The sequence below is a fragment of the Maniola hyperantus genome, chromosome 8 (assembly GCF_902806685.2).
Source record: "Maniola hyperantus chromosome 8, iAphHyp1.2, whole genome shotgun sequence".
NCBI lineage: Eukaryota > Metazoa > Arthropoda > Insecta > Lepidoptera > Nymphalidae > Maniola > Maniola hyperantus.
Window position 1 is genome coordinate 881,772 of NC_048543.1, and position 18,191 is coordinate 899,962.

Below are 18,191 nucleotides of genomic sequence, written 5' to 3' on the forward strand. Positions count from 1 at the left end.
CATGTAGATTTTCTGTATAATGTAGAAATACCTACACAAAGAAAGAAATTCCACCTGAGCAAAGCTGCAATAGTTCAAGTAATGAACTGATAAACACAACCTGTCCTTTAGCGACAAAACAAAGGTCATTGTCGCTAAAGGAAGGGTTGGTTAGGGGTGCCAACCAGGTAACCTCCCAGTGTGCATGGGTGCTGCTGGTCCCTTTTGGATGCATCGGGCATCCGAGGGGAAGAGCCGGCCGGGCCGGTGCACCCCGGTAACATGGCTAATAATCTCTCTTCGGGGATATTGTTGGCCATGGCTAATGACCTGGCAGGGGGAGGTTTCTCCGCGTGTCTCTCTGACTAGCAGAGGGCACAGTGGACGAGGTGGAGGTTGAGACGCGGGTGACGTGCGCGGGATTGCGTTGTCGCCCGTTGCGTCTCCGGGGGAGGTGATGTGCACATAGTTGGTGCACCTCGGACGTGCGTGGAGGAGGTGGAGGGTCCGCTTCGGCGGACGTCGCTGGCTGGGTCGCGGTGGTTTGCTTCGGCGTTCCCGTGACCCAGTCGCCAGGCGACGCGCAGGAGTGCCGCTGGGTTTTAGTGGGTATTCCGGTCGCCTCTCGGCCGGCGAGTCCCACATACCTTCCCTCCAGTTGGTTGGCTGGCTGGTTAGCTGGCTGGCTTCCAGGAGGGGGGGGGGGGGGGCGGTGCGTAAATGCATTTCCCAGCGTTAAAAAAAAAAGTAGGCCATTTGGAGTCAATACTACATATTAAGCGCGCGTTTTGACGTTTGATAAAAAGTTACTGATTTGACTAGTTGCCAAACACCGTATTAAAAACGAGGATGTTAATCGCTTCGTACGTTATTGTAGGTATTTATAGTTTTCAATTCAAATCTTCCTAGAAGTCGCAAAACTTTGAATATTAGCGAAGTGGAAGTTCATTGTAACCGATTCAGAGTATTAACGTCTTCACAGTTTTCGGATTAGGAATTTTATGGAGGCACTGAAGCAAACCCTGCGTTTCATTAGGGTTCCTTTTATTAAAATGAAATTGAAATTTTCAATGAAAGCGGAGCTAAACTTATTAACAGCCAGTCGGGGATCGAGCCAGTCGCAATCTAACGTTGATTTGTTTTAGCGAAAATAAAAGAAGAATACTTAGTTAACTAGTATTATGTTAAAGTATTAGTTTATGTATGTATGTGAGGGTCTATGCTCTACTATATCTAAATATATAGAAGGAAAAAGGGATTTTTAAAAAACCTAATTCCACGCAGACGAAGTTGCGGGCATCAGCTAGTAATAATATAATATTAACTTCAGTTAGTTACTTAGCTAATTAATATCGGTCTAATGTAAGCTACAATAAATAGCAATTCAACGAGATATTACTTAGGTATTGTGACATATGTAAACCTCTTTTCTTAGTTTATAAAAAGAGAACAATGTCATTGTCATTAATTAACAAATAAATGATTCCTACATATTTTATAGTGGCGACTGGATGGAAAATTAAGTGAAGATGGTTTCTCCCAGGAAATTAGGGGAATTCGATGTCGTGAGTGGGAACTGGGCATCATACTGCGAGCGGATGGAAATGTATTTCATAGTGGGCGATGTGAAAGAGGCCTTAAGGGTACCTACTATGATATCGATGGTCGGGGACAGGGCGTACGAGCTGATGGTAAACCTCTGTAGCCCGGTTAGACCAGGTGATAAAACTTTTGCCGAGTTAGTGAAGATAGTGGGAGAACATTTACAACCAAAACCATCAATATTGGCTGAGCGTTTTCGATTTAGGCAGTATCGTCAGCAAGAATCAACTTCGGTCTCACAATATGTCGCAGAACTGAAGGAACTATCACGTTTTTGTGAGTTTGGAAATAATCTCAGCGAAAATTTGCGAGATCAGTTAGTGTGCGGCTTACAGAGTGAAGTCATTCGTCAAAGACTCTTTGCCGAAGAGACTTTAGATTTTAATCGCGCAGTCAGGTTGGCTACGACATTCGAAGCCGCGGAGAAAAACGCACTTGCAGTGGAAGTCGGAATAGGTATCAGCAGACCAAAATCGGAACCAGGGAAGACGGGAGAGACGCTACGAGAAGCAGCTGCGAGTGTCAGCGGAACTTCATCAAAATCATTACATCGTTTTCGAATTAGTGCATGCGATCGATGCGGGGATCAGCGGCATGGTAAAGATGACTGTCCTTATAAGTTTTTTGAGTGCAGCCGATGCCGACGGATCGGGCATTTGCGACGACGATCTCCTGATGACCCAGGAGCAGGATCTGCAGGGCAAAATGCTGCCAGGGGCTATAACCGATCGCGGCGCGGCGGTCGCAGCTACGGAATGCGTTGGGGAGCAGGAGCACAGCGTAGAAATCAGGGTGCGGGCATTGCGTCGAGGGGCCCGAACACGGCGGGCACGAACCACTGGCGGGACGAAGACCCGGCTTGGATGGAGTCGGTCGGTTCGGATGACGTCAACGAAGAAGAAACTGTTTATCAGATGTCGCTAAGGGACTATAGGCCGGTTAGCATAATAGTATTACTAGACGAGAAGCCTTTGGTTATGGAAATTGATACTGGTTCTGCATTGTCATGTATAAGCAAGCAGACGTATATTGAAAGGTACAAATACCTACCGTTAAGATCGTGTCGGTTAACGTTAACTTTTTATGATGGCACAAAAATTAAACCTCTAGGGTATATCTCAATTAAAGTGAGGTATAAAGATCGCATGAAGGTATTAGATTTATATGTCATCGATAATGGGACGACGTCATTATTAGGGCGTCAATGGTTAGCGGAATTAAACATTGACGTGCCTAAGTGCAAAATTAATAATTTGCGAGTACAGGAGTTTGTTAAGAATAGATACGTGGAGGAAATATTTTCCAGGTTTAGTGAGTTAATCGACGGCGGGCTCGGGCGCTACACGGGCGGGCGCGCCACGCTGCACGTGCGGGAGGGCGCCGTGCCCGTGTTCTGTCGTGCGCGCCCCCTCGCCTATGCGCTTCGGGAGCGCGTGGACGCCGAGCTGGACGCGATGCTGCGCGCCGGTGTCATCGAACCGGTTGACACGTCGGACTGGGCCACCCCGCTTGTAATTGTGAACAAACCTAACGGTGCCATTAGGGTATGTGCCGATTATAAGGCTACGTTGAATCGTTTTTTATCGGTTGATAAATATCCAGTTCCTAAAATAGAAGATCTACTGGCCAATTTGAACGGTTGTCAGTATTTCAGTAAAATCGATCTTTCACAAGCGTATAACCAGATCGAGTTAGATAATAAGTCAAAAGAATTTACGGTGATAAATACTCACCGGGGTCTGTTCCGTTACAATAGATTAGTGTTTGGGTTAGCTTCAAGTCCGGGCATATTTCAAAGGATAATGATAAATTTGTTTAAAGATATTCCGAATGTGGTAACTTTCTTAGATGACATATTAATCGCAAACTCTTCACTTGATGAGCATAAGGATACATTAAAGAGAGTACTTACTAGGCTGAAGGATTGCGGTTTTAAAATTAAAAAAGAAAAATGTGCATTTTTCGAAAGTCAAATAACCTATTTAGGGTATGTAATAGAGGATAGAGGTATTCGAGTTGACCCAGATAAAGTCAAGCCTATTTTAAATTTAACGGAGCCAAAAGATATTTCCGAATTAAGATCATTTTTAGGGATGGTCAATTTTTACGGTCGTTTTGTCAGGAATTTAAGTAGTAATTTATCACCATTATATAATTTACTAAAGAAAAATCATAGTTGGTATTGGGGGATAGAAGAAAGGAATTCATTCAATAAGGTTAAAAGATTACTGGCGAGCTCTGCGGTTTTAGCGCATTACGATGTAAATAAGCCGGTTATATTGACATGTGATGCGAGTGCGCTTGGGATAGGCGCGGTGTTAGCGCAGCGAGGCGCAGACATCGGCGGGGGCGAGCGACCGGTCGCTTATGCCTCCCGATCGCTGTCGGCAGCGGAAATAAATTATAGTCAGATACAAAAGGAGGCTCTTGCAATTATTTTTGCCGTTAAAAAGTTTCACCAATACTTGTATGGGCGCCGATTTATATTACGAACGGACCACAAGCCTTTAGTGAGCATTTTTGGGGCTGAGTCAGGTATTCCAAACATGACAGCTAGCAGGCTTCAGAGATGGGCGTTAATTTTGTCGGCATATGATTTTTCAATTGAATATGTAAGTACTGATAAAAATACAGCTGATTGTTTGTCAAGGATGATACAAGCTCATAGAGAAAATAGTGAATCTCAAATGAGCGAATGTCCCGAGCAAACGTATTTACATTTTGCTTCAGAAGCTTTATTACTTGATTATAAAGAATTAAAAAAATTTACTTGCCGAGATCCCATCATGGGACGAGTATTAAGTTACATTAGGGACGGTTGGCCCACGGAGGTAGAAATAAAAGAATTACGGCCATTTTTCAATCGTAGGAAGGAGTTATATAGCGAACTAGGATGTCTCATGTGGGGTCATAGGGTCATAATACCCGTTGAGTGCCGAGATAAAGTGTTGAAGGAACTTCATGACTCGCACATGGGGATAGTTAAAACTAAGGCATTAGCGAGGAGCTACGTATGGTTTCCGGGAATAGATGAAGCGTTGGAGGCGATGTGCCGCGCGTGCGAGGTTTGCGCCGCAGTGGCCGACGCGCCGCCGGCGCACGCACCGCACATGTGGCCGTGGCCGAGTCGCCCGTGGACAAGACTGCATATCGATTGCTTGGGACCTATAGCGGGGGTTACTTATATGGTGGTAGTCGATTCTAGTTCCAAATGGATTGAGGTGGTAAAGATGGGTTCCATCACAGCGAAAACTGTAATTAATAAATTAAGAGATATTTTTGCTAGATTTGGTCTTCCAAAGCAGTTAGTTAGTGATAATTTTGCTTCGTTTCAAAGCGTGGAGTTTGGAACTTTTCTAAGTCAGAACGGGATTGAACAAATTTTTTCAGCGCCGTATCATCCTTCGTCTAATGGTGCTGCGGAAAATGCGGTTAAGATTTGTAAAAGAGTAATAAAGAAAGCTCTTATACAGGGGGTAGACGTAGACACAGCGTTATGTCGTTTTCTATTATTATACCGGAATACCGAGCATAGCACGACAGGAGAAAGCCCAGCCAAACTGTTACAAGGCAGGTCATTACGCACGCGTTTGGATAAGCTAAAGCCGGAACGGGAGGATATAGTTCGATCTGCCCAGGCACGTCAAGAGTTTGCGGCGGGAGGAGTTGAGAGATCGTTCGAGGTCGGAAGTAGGGTGTGGTACCGAAACTACGGAACAGGCAATAAATGGTTAAACGGGGATGTCATAGGAAGAAGCGGGAGTACAAATTATAAGCTGCGTACTGGAGATGGAACTGAGATATTTAGACATGTCGATCAGATAAAAAAATGTTCGGAAATTAATTCAAATATCGGTAATTCAATTAACATTGAAACTGGTGATAGACCATCAGCAGCGGGACGGTCCAGGGGCGCGATGGTGGCAGTGGCGTTGAGCTCGGTACCCGAGGAAGGGCCGCAGGAGAGCGGCGGGGAGACGAGCTCCTGGTCGCCCGGTCGCGCGGCGCCTGAGCCCAGCACTAGCCAGCAGCCCGAGTTAGCAGTGGTGAACAGGGCGCCTCGCGAGTCTGTTCGTAAACGAGGGCCGCCAAGACGTTTTGGCATCGATGATTTATATAGTTAAGATAGTAAGGGAAGTTATTGTTTAAGAAGGGAGGTGTGACATATGTAAACCTCTTTTCTTAGTTTATAAAAAGAGAACAATGTCATTGTCATTAATTAACAAATAAATGATTCCTACATATTTTATAGGTATATCAATATTCTTATAGATTAAATAAATCTTTTACGGTTTTATGCATAGATAAAGAAAATGTCTCTCCAATATAAAACTCCGTGGAAATTGAGCAAAATGATGAAATAAAAAAGGGAAAGCCTGGAATATATAATAAGAATTTATTATATCGAGATCTGAGCGCGGAAGCGAGCGACGCCAATGCCAATAAAAGGAAAGAGAAATTCCGACAATTAATGCTATTTGTGACACTTCGCAATCCAATGTCTTTTAGTTTTATATTGTTTTATCTTGGAGGAGAGGAAAGGATGATAAAAGCTGGCTCCTTACCAAGTGACGTAAGTACTGACCCGGGCATGGACCTTTGAGTTTGCAAAGGTTCGACAATGAAACAAATGAAACGCGCTACGCCACGGCGGCGCTACGACACGGCGACGCTACGGCATAGGAGGACCCCTGCCTCATGAGCTGCTACGTCCCGTATCAAAGCCATCCTCCTCCCAATGAAGTGAACTCGACTCACGTAGCGCCCCGACATACACCGGAGCATCCTCACTTTGACTTTGCAATTGTGGATTGTAAGGTCTACCTCTCTTGAGGATGCTCCGGTGTTGGGGCGAAACGTGCGTCGAGTTTAGCAGTGGGAGGGTGGGCGGTGCATATCGCAAGCTGCATGTAGCACCATACAGATTTGTTCTGTTTCAGCGGATTTGTAGCAAATTAAGCTTCTCGTTCATTGTATAACATTTTAATAATCTACACTGAGGGAAGCCGGTACGGGTCGCTTGTATAATATAAAATAAGAATTATAATATTAGTCATATTTACTTAAATAAGACCTAGCTTTCTGAAATGCCTTCAGTACGGCCTCCAAAAAAAAATGGCGTAACATCGTGAATAAAGTGATATCTCAAGGGAGCCACGATCCTCAAAATTGAGGGACCAACGCGAAAAGAAGAAGAAGATATTTAAATAATAAGAGATATAGAAGCATATAATATTGCGCTTTGTAGAGCATTATACGTTTATTATCTTTCTGGGTAAGTGGTTGAGGGCAAACACCTGACACTGAGTCTGACAGGTGCCCTTGAGGCGCGGCGTAGTATTAATTACGTTTTCTCTTAGGTTTTTTTTTTTTTTTATTGAGATACAAGTTAGCCCTTGACTGCAATCACACCTGGTGATAAGTGATGATGCAGTCTAAGATAATAGCGGGCTAACCTGGAAGGGGTATGGCAGTTTTTATTAAACCCATACCCCTTTGGTTTCTACACGGCATCGTACCGGAACGCTAAATCGCTTGGCGGCACGGCTTTGCCGGTAGGGTGGTAACTAGCCACGGCCGAAGCCTCCCACCAGACCAGACCAGAAATTTAGAAATTATAAAATTCCAAACCCCTGCCAGGAATCGAACCCGGGAACCTCCCACTATTAAGAACACAGCGCTCACCACTGCGCCAGGGAGGTCGTCAAATATACCATATTACCATATACCATATTATTTGGTAAACTATGGGTGTACCACGGTAATAGTAGATTATAATGATGCCCGCGACTTCGTCCGCGTGGATTTAGGTATTTTGAGAAACCGAAAGTCATTTTGAACTAGTGGTAAATTATTCTAGTTGACGATTCAAAAGCACTTGTAAAAGTTTGCTTGAGTAAAAATATTCTATTCTATTCAATTCTATTCTAATCCCGTGGGAACTCTTTGATTTTCCGAGATAAGAAATCCGTCCCCGGGATGTAAGCCAGCTCTGTACTAAATTCCATTAAAATCGGTTAACTTTTGTGCCGCGATAAGCTACCAGACAGACGGACACACTTTCGCATTTATAATATTAGTAAAGTATTAAACAAGTATGCATACTTAGATTACTTAGTGCAGATTATTGTACCGTCATGGCACTGTGCATGCCACAATAAACTTATGTCCAGCGGTGGACAGCTACAACGACAATAACAATATCCTTAACTTGCAATCAACTTGACGAATTATATTGTCAAAGCTTATCCTAATCAAAACTTCAGTGGCTAAACACAAATTTGAAAAATCAGCACCCTATCTACAATCAAAAATTTCATTAATGAAAAGCCCTTTACCACAAGAATCCCCCAAAGGGCTTATTTAAGGAAAGTTTAGATTACCACCGCAGGGCGGATTCTTATCAACAAATCTATCCGCAGTGTTATCTCGAGCCTTATTAAGGCCACGGCTAAACAAATAGCGGGTTAAATGAAATCACCATTATCGTTAACCTTTACCACCGCGACTTACATTAACATTATCTGTAAGCAAGTAGTTATATCTATTCAAAATTTCAACAATATTTATTTTGGTAGACCAATTTTCTAAAACTTCCACACGCCACGGTCTTGCGCCGCCTGAATCCAGCGGCTCACTGCGACTTGTCTAATGTCGTCCGTCCACCTAGTAGGGGGTCTTCGAACGCTGCGGTTTCCGGTGCGAGGTCGCCATTCCAGCACCTTGGGACCCCAAAGTCTATCGGTTTTTCGAACTATGTGCCATTGCCACTTCAGCTTCGCCACCTGCTGTGCTATGCGTACTCTAGCTGTCCTACAGATCTCTTCATTTCTAATTTGATCACGTAGAGTAACTCCGAGTATAGCTCTCTCCATTGTTAGCTTTTTTATCTTTATTTAAAGAGCTTGGTCGCTTATGTAAAGGTGACATCATTACCCATATTACCAGTACCTATATTATAAATGCGAAAGTGTGTTTGTTTGTTGGTTTGTTGGTTTGTCCTTCAATCACGCCGCAACAAAGCAACGGATCGCGGGCATCAGCTAGGATTTTAGATTAAACTAGCTGATGCCCGCGACTTCGTCCGCGTGGATTTACATTTTTCAAAATCCCGCGGGAAATTTTTGATTCTCCGGGTTAAAAAGTAGCCTATGTATTAATTCAGGGTATAATCTATCTCCATTCCAAATTTCATTCAAATCCGTTCAGCCGTTTTTGCGTGATTGAGTAACAAACATCCAAACATCCACATTTTCACATTTATAATATTATTAGTAGGATTTTATTACCCATCCATTGTTTCTCCGTGGAGGGGTAGAAACTGAAAATCAGGTCGTTTCCTGTTGGTACGTGAGCCGAGATGTGACAACACCTCAATGCGAAGAGGAAACAATTCCGCGGCGCGCTGTCGTTAATTTACATCCCCCTTCCCACTCTACATCCTTTGTGCCGCTGCTACTTGACACACAGTGTAAAACTTTCAGTGTGTCAAAATGAAAGTTTCTAAGTACAGTACGCGGCCGAAAGTAATGTACATCTGCCTTAAGAATGACATTTCGGCTTTGTAGAGCGATTTCTCTGTCACTCATACCCATATGACGTTTTGTCGGTCTCACCGACGGAGATACTCTACAAATCTGCTATCTCCTTTTAAAAGGTCGATGTACATTACTTTCGGCCGCGTACTGTAAGATTGGTTTCTTAGAAGAAAGAAACTTTCGTCTGCAAAGCTAAATATGACTGAAAGTCGAATATTTACGAAGAAAACGAATATACTTCTGCCATTAAATTGATTTTTCATAAGTTTCTACTCTCTGAACCGGTTGTAGAGTCTTGACATATAAACTAGCTGATTTCCGCGACATCGTTCGCGTGGTGATCAATCGAATAAAACTGGTTTCTCTCCTAATGGTTGTGCAAAAAATGTGTATTTTGGGGAAAATTCACGATTTTTATCTGTCGAGCTAAATTGTGTCAATCGTGTTTTAGCTCTCGAAATTCAATAAATAATATTTTTAATATTTATTATACGTAAAAAAAAAGTAGTTTTTGAGGCTAAAACTTGATTCTTTGAACATCCCATCCCATCCCAAAACCAGTTTTGGGACGCATATCGCGTAACGGCATGTTAGGTTGAAGATACAATTAATTTTTTTAACACAATTTTCTCTTAGAATTAGATAGAATAATGACCTAATGTGTGCATACTGCTTTTAATGAGCTACGTATATGTTTTTTGTTCTCTATTTTTCACGAAACCGAGGAAACTAATGCCTCTACATAGTAGCAAGTTCGCATTACAAAGGATGCTAGCATTTCCACATATCCGCCGCTTTAGGGCAATATTGTCGCTGAAATGTTACTATTTTGGGAAAACTTTCGGGATAAACAGGTTTTTATACGCTTACGATACTGTTTTATAACATTACTAGCGTATACCCGCGACTTCATCCACGTGACTATCCAAATTTCAAACCCCTATTTTACACCCTTAAGGGTTGAATTTTCAAAAATTACTTCTTCGAGGATGTCTACGTCATAATGTCTATATGCATGCCAAATTTCAGCCCGATCCGTCAAGTAGTGTGTAGATAGATCAGTCAGTCATTTATTTTGCATTTTAAACAGTGTTTTTTTTTTCAGTAACAGCCGCTTGCAAGATCCAATCCCAAGAATGAAGAAGAATTGCATAGTTTAATCAATTTTTACCGTTAGTTAGAATTTTTATAATAACTGTACATGTCAATCTGAAGGTTACCCATTCCTAAACTGCATGATATTTCTTAGTATAGAAGCCCGCTCTGAGAGGAGACCTGTGCTCTGTAGTGAGCCGGTGATGGGTTGATCATGATGAAGCTACAATCATCTGTAAATAATTTATGCCACTCTACCATTGTACATTATATCACACTAGGTTATGCTCGCGACTTTGTTCGCGTGGACTACACAAACAAACCTCTATTTCACTCCCTTAGGGGTTGAATTTTCAAAAATCCTTTCTTAGCGGATGCCTACGTCCTAATAGCTATCTGCATGCTAAATTTCAGCCCGATCCGTGCAGTAATTTGCACTGTGCGTTGATAGGTCAGTCAGTCAGTCAGTCAGTAAGTCCTTTAGATTAGTTGTACAACACAAGTCTGCTGGTCTTTATATCATCTGCCTGCCCGCAATAGTTTTTAATCATTATCTTCTATTTTCAACCACATTCAATTTTCTCGTGAAAATAGTAAAAACAGAAGGCAAAAAGAAAATACTACACATAAAGCTCCCTTTTATCCTCGCAAAGGTTTATTTGGTGAACATTTCCCTGAGCCTATTTTCCAATATTCCACAAATAGTTTCGCTCGTGTGCTTCACCTGCGTTGTCAAAGTTACCGTAACTTGATAACACCACAAACTAATTAACCGAGACAAATGCCTTTCTTATGGAGCAATTACTTATACACAATGCTATAACATAATATATTATTAAATAAGGAGCAAGAAACTTTGGCTTTAGGCCGACCGCACATTGGCTACAAGTTACAACAAGGCCAGGCTCACGTGGTCATGTGATTCGATACAAGATTGGTCGTTAAGGCTAAACGTGCACTGCGAGAAAATCGCGAAACGAAACAGCTACGCGAGCCATGATTTTACTATCGCACTACGAAACAGGTAGCAAATATCATACTGCCATGGAACAAAACAAAATCGCATCACACCGTATTTTTATGTTTTGCAAGGATGCTTTTGTATTCTGATGGTTCACAGATTGACAATTTTTTTAGTTAACGGTTTATTTTCGTACTGTGCGCTTAACATAACTCGTATCTAGTGTGAGTATAATAATATAGTACTTACTTGAAAAGTTGGGATTGTTCGAAACTTTTTGTATGTGTTTGCACGACCAAATTTCGTAAGAAAACACGTGCAAAGCGAGCCTGGTTATACGTGACTAATGTCAACGCTAGACAAAACAAAACGACTTAAAAAACTCTGCTTCAGCCAACTACTTGCAATAATTACCTTTGCATCTTTACAGACGCGTATGCCAACCGCCATCTATGTTGTCTCTTTCAATGACCAAACGGCAAAACAGTTTTGTCAGCGTAAGGAGCTTCATCAACTGCTAGGCAACCAAAAAAATAAGTAGGTGTGCTGGTTAGTCGCTTTGGCAATAGATACCTAAATAGTCCGAACGACTGCTGCTTGGTTAATAGAAGCCAATTGTGCGTCTAACCTTATATGTGTGGGTTGATATTATGACATAATACCCGTGTGAACTAGAAAAAGGGACTCTCGGTTTGATCCTGAATCGACGATATGTCAAATGTTAGGTTATGGTGACGTAAAATCATAGAAAATGGGGCTGCCTGCGTCAAATGTACTAACATTTGACGCCTACCAGTGACGTCGAAGCCTCAACGTTTTTTTTAGAAGTTCCCTTACTATAATGAAATGTAATAAAGTACAATATACTCCTCTACCAATCCGCACATAGCTAGCGTGGTAGGCTATGACCAAACCCTTCTCACTCTGCGAGGAGACCCGTGCTCTGTACTTAGCCGACAATGGATTGATCACGATGATGATGATGATGATGACCATATACTCACCTTCAAACACAACTTGGGAGCAATGCTTGCTGCTATACAGGGTGACGTGAAGAGAATCTTTGGCTAAAGATTAGTCTTAATAAAATCATCGAATGATAGAACTGTCTTTATGTTAAAAGGCAAAGGATTTCAGGCAAAACACTACAAAGTAAGAAAGGCACGCCAATCATACGTCAGAATCTCAAAGAACCTTTTGTTTTTTTTTCTAATCAAACGTACAGACGCACATAAAAAGAAAAATATAGTATGATAGAGCTCGTTCCTTTGATAAATAGGCCTTAAACCTCTGACATTCCCATTTTTATATTTTATATGTCGTATTATTTGGGGACTAGGTACTTTAGAGACCTTTTTGTCACAAGGTTTTGCTACGAATCCCTACTTAATGTAGTAAATGCGAAAGTTCGTTTGTTTTTAGTATCAACGTCCTTGAATCACGCCGCAACAACGGAGCAACGGATTGACATGATTTTTTTGCATGGATATAGAGTTGAATAGTGATATAGACTACTTTTTATGTCGGGAAATTAAATTTTAAATCAAAATCCACCTTACCTTACAATCCACAGTTGCGTAAGTTCTCACCCGGGCATGGACCTTTGAGTTTCCATAGGTTCGACAGTGAAACAAATGAAACGCGCTACGGCACGGCGACGCTACGGCGTAGGCGTCCCCTACCTCATGAACTGCTACGTCCCGTGTCAAAGCCATCCTCCTGCCAATGAAGTGAACTCGACTCACGTTTCGCACCAACACCGGAGCATCCTCACTTTGACTTTTGACTTTGCAATTGTGGTGGGTGGTATCGGGTCGAAACGTGCGTCGAGTGTGTTTTGGGATTTGTGTGGCGCTGAGTGGTGGTAGTGTATGCGTATTGCTTGCCAGGTGGCTGGTTTTTCCTGCATGTTTAGCAGCGGGAGGGCGGGCGGTGCATGTCGCATGCTGCATGTTGCAGCATACAGATTTGATCTGTTTCAGCGGATTATAGCAAATTAAGCTTTTGGTTCATTGTATACTAACTTCTTTCCGCTCATAACTGACAAGAAAACATTTTCAGAAATCCCACCCGAGCGAAGCTGGGGGTATCCGCTAGTGTTATTATAATAATGAAGATGGTTAATAAATATTGTTTTCATATAAAGTAACGTGTTTGAATTCCGTCAACGAATCATTAAGTGATGGATGAGCTACTGGATTCAGATGGATTGGAAACATAAAAAATATTTACAATCCATCATTGTATGCTGAAGAAATACTCGTAATATTTATACCCATTCGTATCTCGGATCATAAAATTGGTGATAACAAAATACTTGATTCGAGTTTTATATACCTACCTTCAAATTAACAGGCAGATCCATCACCATCATTATTTCCATTGATGTTAAAAAAAAAACTCAAGTTATTTATTCAGAATAGGTAAATTTTACGCTTACTGATGGTCAAAATTTTAATTTGTAAGATGATATAGTGGTGATAATTAATACGTGCTTAAAACGAAAGCTACGAGGGTTCCAAACGCGCCCAGGTCTGAGAAGAGCCCACAACAAACTCAGCCGGGTATTATTTTTACTATCACCACTTTACAAAATTTTTGAAACTTATTAGAACTATCACAAAGCCGTTAAGCAACTCATGCCCAAGCTTGCTTATCATTTAATCATGTTGGAAGGCACTCCCTCTATTGTTAGATATATTTTGTGATTATTCGGCGGCTCACTACTGACCAAGAGTCTACTCAGAATGAAAAGAAATGAGGTCACAGTCTAGTACTGGTCAAGTGTGGATTAGCAGACTTCACGCAACTTTGAGAACATTGTGGAGAAGTCTCAAACATGCAGGTTTTCTCACGATATTCTCCTTCAACATTAACGTAAAATTGGTGATGCTTAAGACTTTGCGCAAGTGTGTTTGTTTGTAGGTTTATTGGTTTGTTGTTTTGTCCTTCAATTAAGCTGCAACGGAACAACGGATTCACCTGATTTCTTTCACGGATATAATCGAAGACCTGGAGAATGATAAAGATGACTTTTTATCCAGGAAAATCAATGAGTTCTCACGGGATTTTCGAAAGTCCACGCAGACGAAGTCGCGAGCCTGAGCCAGTTTATAATATCACAGGAAAGGACAAAAATCGATACCTGATGTCAAGTCCCCCCTTTTTGATTAACGTTCTAACCCGGACCTCTACCATATCTTAATGTTTTATTCGATTGCCTGAACACTCGAATGAGCTCTGGGCAAATTTATTTCAGTTTTGGCAACTGAAATTCGTTTTTGCGGTTACGTTCTCTAGATATTCCTACACTAGCCGACCCGTCCTGGCTTCGCTGGAATCTAATTTTTGGAAATAAAAGAGGGGGGATGGGCAAAACCCAAATCCAATTTTCGTTCATAATTAATAACTTGAAAAATTATGGACTTTTATGAATTCAAAACTTAGCCTAAGTTTAAGCCTTAGGCTAAGTTTTGAATTCATTGATTGAAAATCATGTTTTTTTTTTAAATTATTCTCTTAAATAATGAATTCTAGCCCCATGAACTACCGCTATACAAAAAATCACATCGTTTTATTACTACAGTCCAAGACTCTATTACGTAAACTCAAAACTAAAGCTACGAGTATAGCTAGCTGTGTTTTGTAAAACTGTGCTTACAAAACGCTAGCGACGAGTACAGCAATGTTTTGTAAAACTGTGCTTACAAAACGCTAGCGACGAGTACAGCAATGTTTTGTAAAACTGTGCTTACAAAACGCTAGCGACGAGTACAGCAATGTTTTGTAAAACTGTGCTTACAAAACGCTAGCGACGAGTACAGCAATGTTTTGTAAAACTGTGCTTACAAAACGCTAGCGACGAGTACAGCAATGTTTTGTAAAACTGTGCTTACAAAACGCTAGCGACGAGTACAGCAATGTTTTGTAAAACTGTGCTTACAAAACGCTAGCGACGAGTACAGCAATGTTTTGTAAAACTGTGCTTACAAAATGCTAGCGACGAGTACAGCAATGTTTTGTAAAACTGTGCTTACAAAATGCTAGCGACGAGTACAGCAATGTTTTGTAAAACTGTGCTTACAAAACGCTTAAATAATACGTTTTACAATCCATCCGCGCGAAAGCCGTTGACACCAAAACAATTGGAGAAACACTTCCAACACAATCAACTCGATGTAACTCCAATTTTCTATCCAAATCCGTCCGAGAACTTTGGTCTCTATCCTCTTAGACATAAGGATTAGGGGTGACGCTGTGAACTGCCATTTCCCATTTCGATTAAACAAGTAAAGGGCACTAGATAACTGGAATCCCCAGCCAATAATACTAAGAACTGAACAATGAAACTGAATTGCCTCCGGCTCCGGCTTAGTACGAGATTTTACATCTCACCAACGTTGATATAACTCGAAAACACGGTTCGAGTTTGAGTTCGAATAGAATTCGATTATTTTAATCTTCTTCTTTTATCTTCTATCTATGTTTATAAAAGGAAAAGCTGATTGACAGACTGAGTGACGGATCCATCAACGCACAGCTCAAATTACTGGACGAAGCGGGCTAAAGTTTGTCATGCAGATAGTTATGAGACGTAGACAAGTAGAGGGCACTAGATAACTGGAATCCAGCCAATAGATAAATCAGCCCTAATTTATTCGAAAATGATACTAAACTTGGCCTATAATAGCCTGCCGTAGGTATCAAGATCAGACTGAAAGCTTAATTTACATCAAAAATCTGGATGGTTCCACTTCTTAAATACTTCCCTGGGTCCTACGGATCAATCCTACCAAAGGAAATAATCTTGTTCACGAGATGCCGTATAGTGTCTTACAGAGGGGACTATAAGGCCCATTTTACTTTAACGCTAAATTGTTTCGACGATCGAATTCCATCAACGTTGGCAGAGTGAATTAAAGTGAGGGAACTCTTGGTTTGATCCTGCGGGGCGATTGTCTAAAACCTGCATCAATCATTATTACAATCTCAATTGTTCTGATTGGCTGAATTTGTGCGATTCTTGTTGCAACAATGAGCAACAATGCATTGTGGCCAATAGTGAGTGAGCATTAACCAATCAGAGATGATTGCGATCGTGACATTGTAGCTGTCAAACAACCGCGGTAGGGCCGCTGAATCGACGATATGTCAAATCTATGGTGACGTGAAATCATAGAAAAACAGGGCTCGGCAGCCATACATTTGACGCCTGTACGCTTAGTACGAGATTTTATGTCTCATTAACGTTGATAGTATAGTGTCGAAACACTTCCGCGTTATAGTAAATTGGATCTTAACAGCCTTGTTTTAAAGCTCAAGTTTGTCTAAACATCAACAGCGAGCGCTCTAAACGGAAACGTGAAATTGAAATCAGTGCCATTGAATTTTTGACTTCAGGTCCATTTTACTTTGACGCTATTGTGTTTCGCTTCTCGAATTCTAGCAACTGGTGAGACGTACTAAGCGTACTGACAGTGACGTCGAAGCCTCATGTTTTGTTAGAAGTTCCATAACTGTCGTGAACTGTGACGTCGCGTTGGTGAGATGTAAACTCATACTATGCACACAGATACTGCGTATCTTACAAAAGGTTTTGGGAAGATTTATAATTTATACTGTCCTGTTGGAGCTATTCTGAAATAAAAGACTTTTATTATTCGCTCCTAGGATCGAATAGTGTTTATTTGCTTTTGTAATCTGTAACTCGATTATCACAAAACTGCTCAAAAAAGATCTAATTATTTTCAGTGTTCATTATTATTATTATTTATTTATTTATTATTTAATTAGAACGGCCATAAAGCCAATTACACTAATTAAACTACGAGTACAAACTAACATAAACATACATACAAAAATTGTTAAAATTATAAATTTTAAAAAGCAAAATTTTCACAAAAGTGCAAAATCTGACCCATGAGGTCAGCCCATTTGTCAGCAAATATGTCACAGCGAGAGGACTCCTTCAGCAGCGCGTTGAGCGCAGCCAAAGTGCGCGGTATGGGTGACCACTGACTGGAGCGCGCTACCGTGCGACTAAACGGACTTACGAAAAATTTGGAGCGGTGGCGGAGATAGCTGTAATTAGAGGGTGCATAAACGCACCCTTCATGTATAATGTAAGTATAGTACGCGACTGGTCGACATGGCAATCGGGGTACGAGGCGGGGGGACGCCCGGCACACCCGCACGTCACCCTTTAAAAGTCCTTTTCAGATCTGGCAACGGGTTCGGAATGCCCTAATTACTGAGAAGAACCAACAAGAAACTCAGCGGTGCCTTTTTTACAAAAAATTAATTTACAATATTATGCCTTTCGTTAAACTGTATTATGACTATTCCATATTGTATAAACTGTAGCCCCGCCCCGCGCATTGCAAGCGACCTGTCTCAAATTGTCTTGTTTTTTTCAGCAATGTACCTATGCTACATTTCCTAATAATTTTTTTCTCCTAGATTTGTCCATGCCTATAAGGTTCTGAAACTGGTCTACGCGTCTGGTAACCCAAGAGCTGCTTATTTCACTCAACGGTTGAATCTTGCCATTCAGCGAGACGGCGTATATTTTTGGTAAATATAAAATTTTTAGTGATTAGTTTCATATTTTTATTTGTTTACTAGCTGATGCCCGCGACCTTGTACGCATGGATTTAGATTTTTAAAAATTCCGTGGGAACTCTTTAATTTTCCGGGATAAAAAGTAGCCTATCTGTTAATCCAGGGTATAATCTATTTCCATTCCAAATTTCAGCCAAATCCGTCCAGTAGTTTTTGCGTGATTGAGTAACAAACATCCAAATATCCAAACATCCACACTTTCACATTTATAATATTATAGCTGATTCTCTCTGATGTATATTATATAGCCTATGTCACTCAGAAATAATGTAGCTTTCTACTGGTGAAAGAATTTTCAAAATCGGTTCAGTAGTTCCAGAGATTACCCCCTACAAACAAACTCAACGACATTACCTCTTTATAATATTATAGTACAGATATAGTATAGTATATAT

General features: G+C 41.2%; 1 protein-coding gene across 1 annotated transcript; it reads left to right on the forward strand.

Annotated features, from left to right (window-relative positions):
• Positions 1-1,427: 1,427 nt before the first annotated feature.
• LOC138402675 (uncharacterized) lies at positions 1,428-5,705 on the forward strand. The gene is made up of 5 exons (XM_069500249.1): positions 1,428-2,617; positions 2,888-3,125; positions 3,798-3,964; positions 4,451-4,835; positions 5,055-5,705. The coding sequence occupies exons 1-5, from the start codon at positions 1,509-1,511 to the stop codon at positions 5,703-5,705; spliced, it is 2,550 nt and encodes an 849-aa protein (XP_069356350.1). The 5' UTR covers positions 1,428-1,508.
• The last annotated feature ends 12,486 nt before the right edge of the window (positions 5,706-18,191 follow it).

Coding starts and splice junctions, on each gene's coding strand:
- LOC138402675 (XM_069500249.1), top strand. CDS start 1,509: ATGGTTTCTCCCAGGAAATTAGGGGAATTCGATGTCGTGAGTGGGAAC. Junction 3,126..3,797: donor AACCTAACGGTGCCATTAGG/GTATGTGCCGAT, acceptor TCATTCAATAAG/GTTAAAAGATTACTGGCGAG. Junction 3,965..4,450: donor GCTTATGCCTCCCGATCGCT/GTCGGCAGCGGA, acceptor TTTCAATCGTAG/GAAGGAGTTATATAGCGAAC.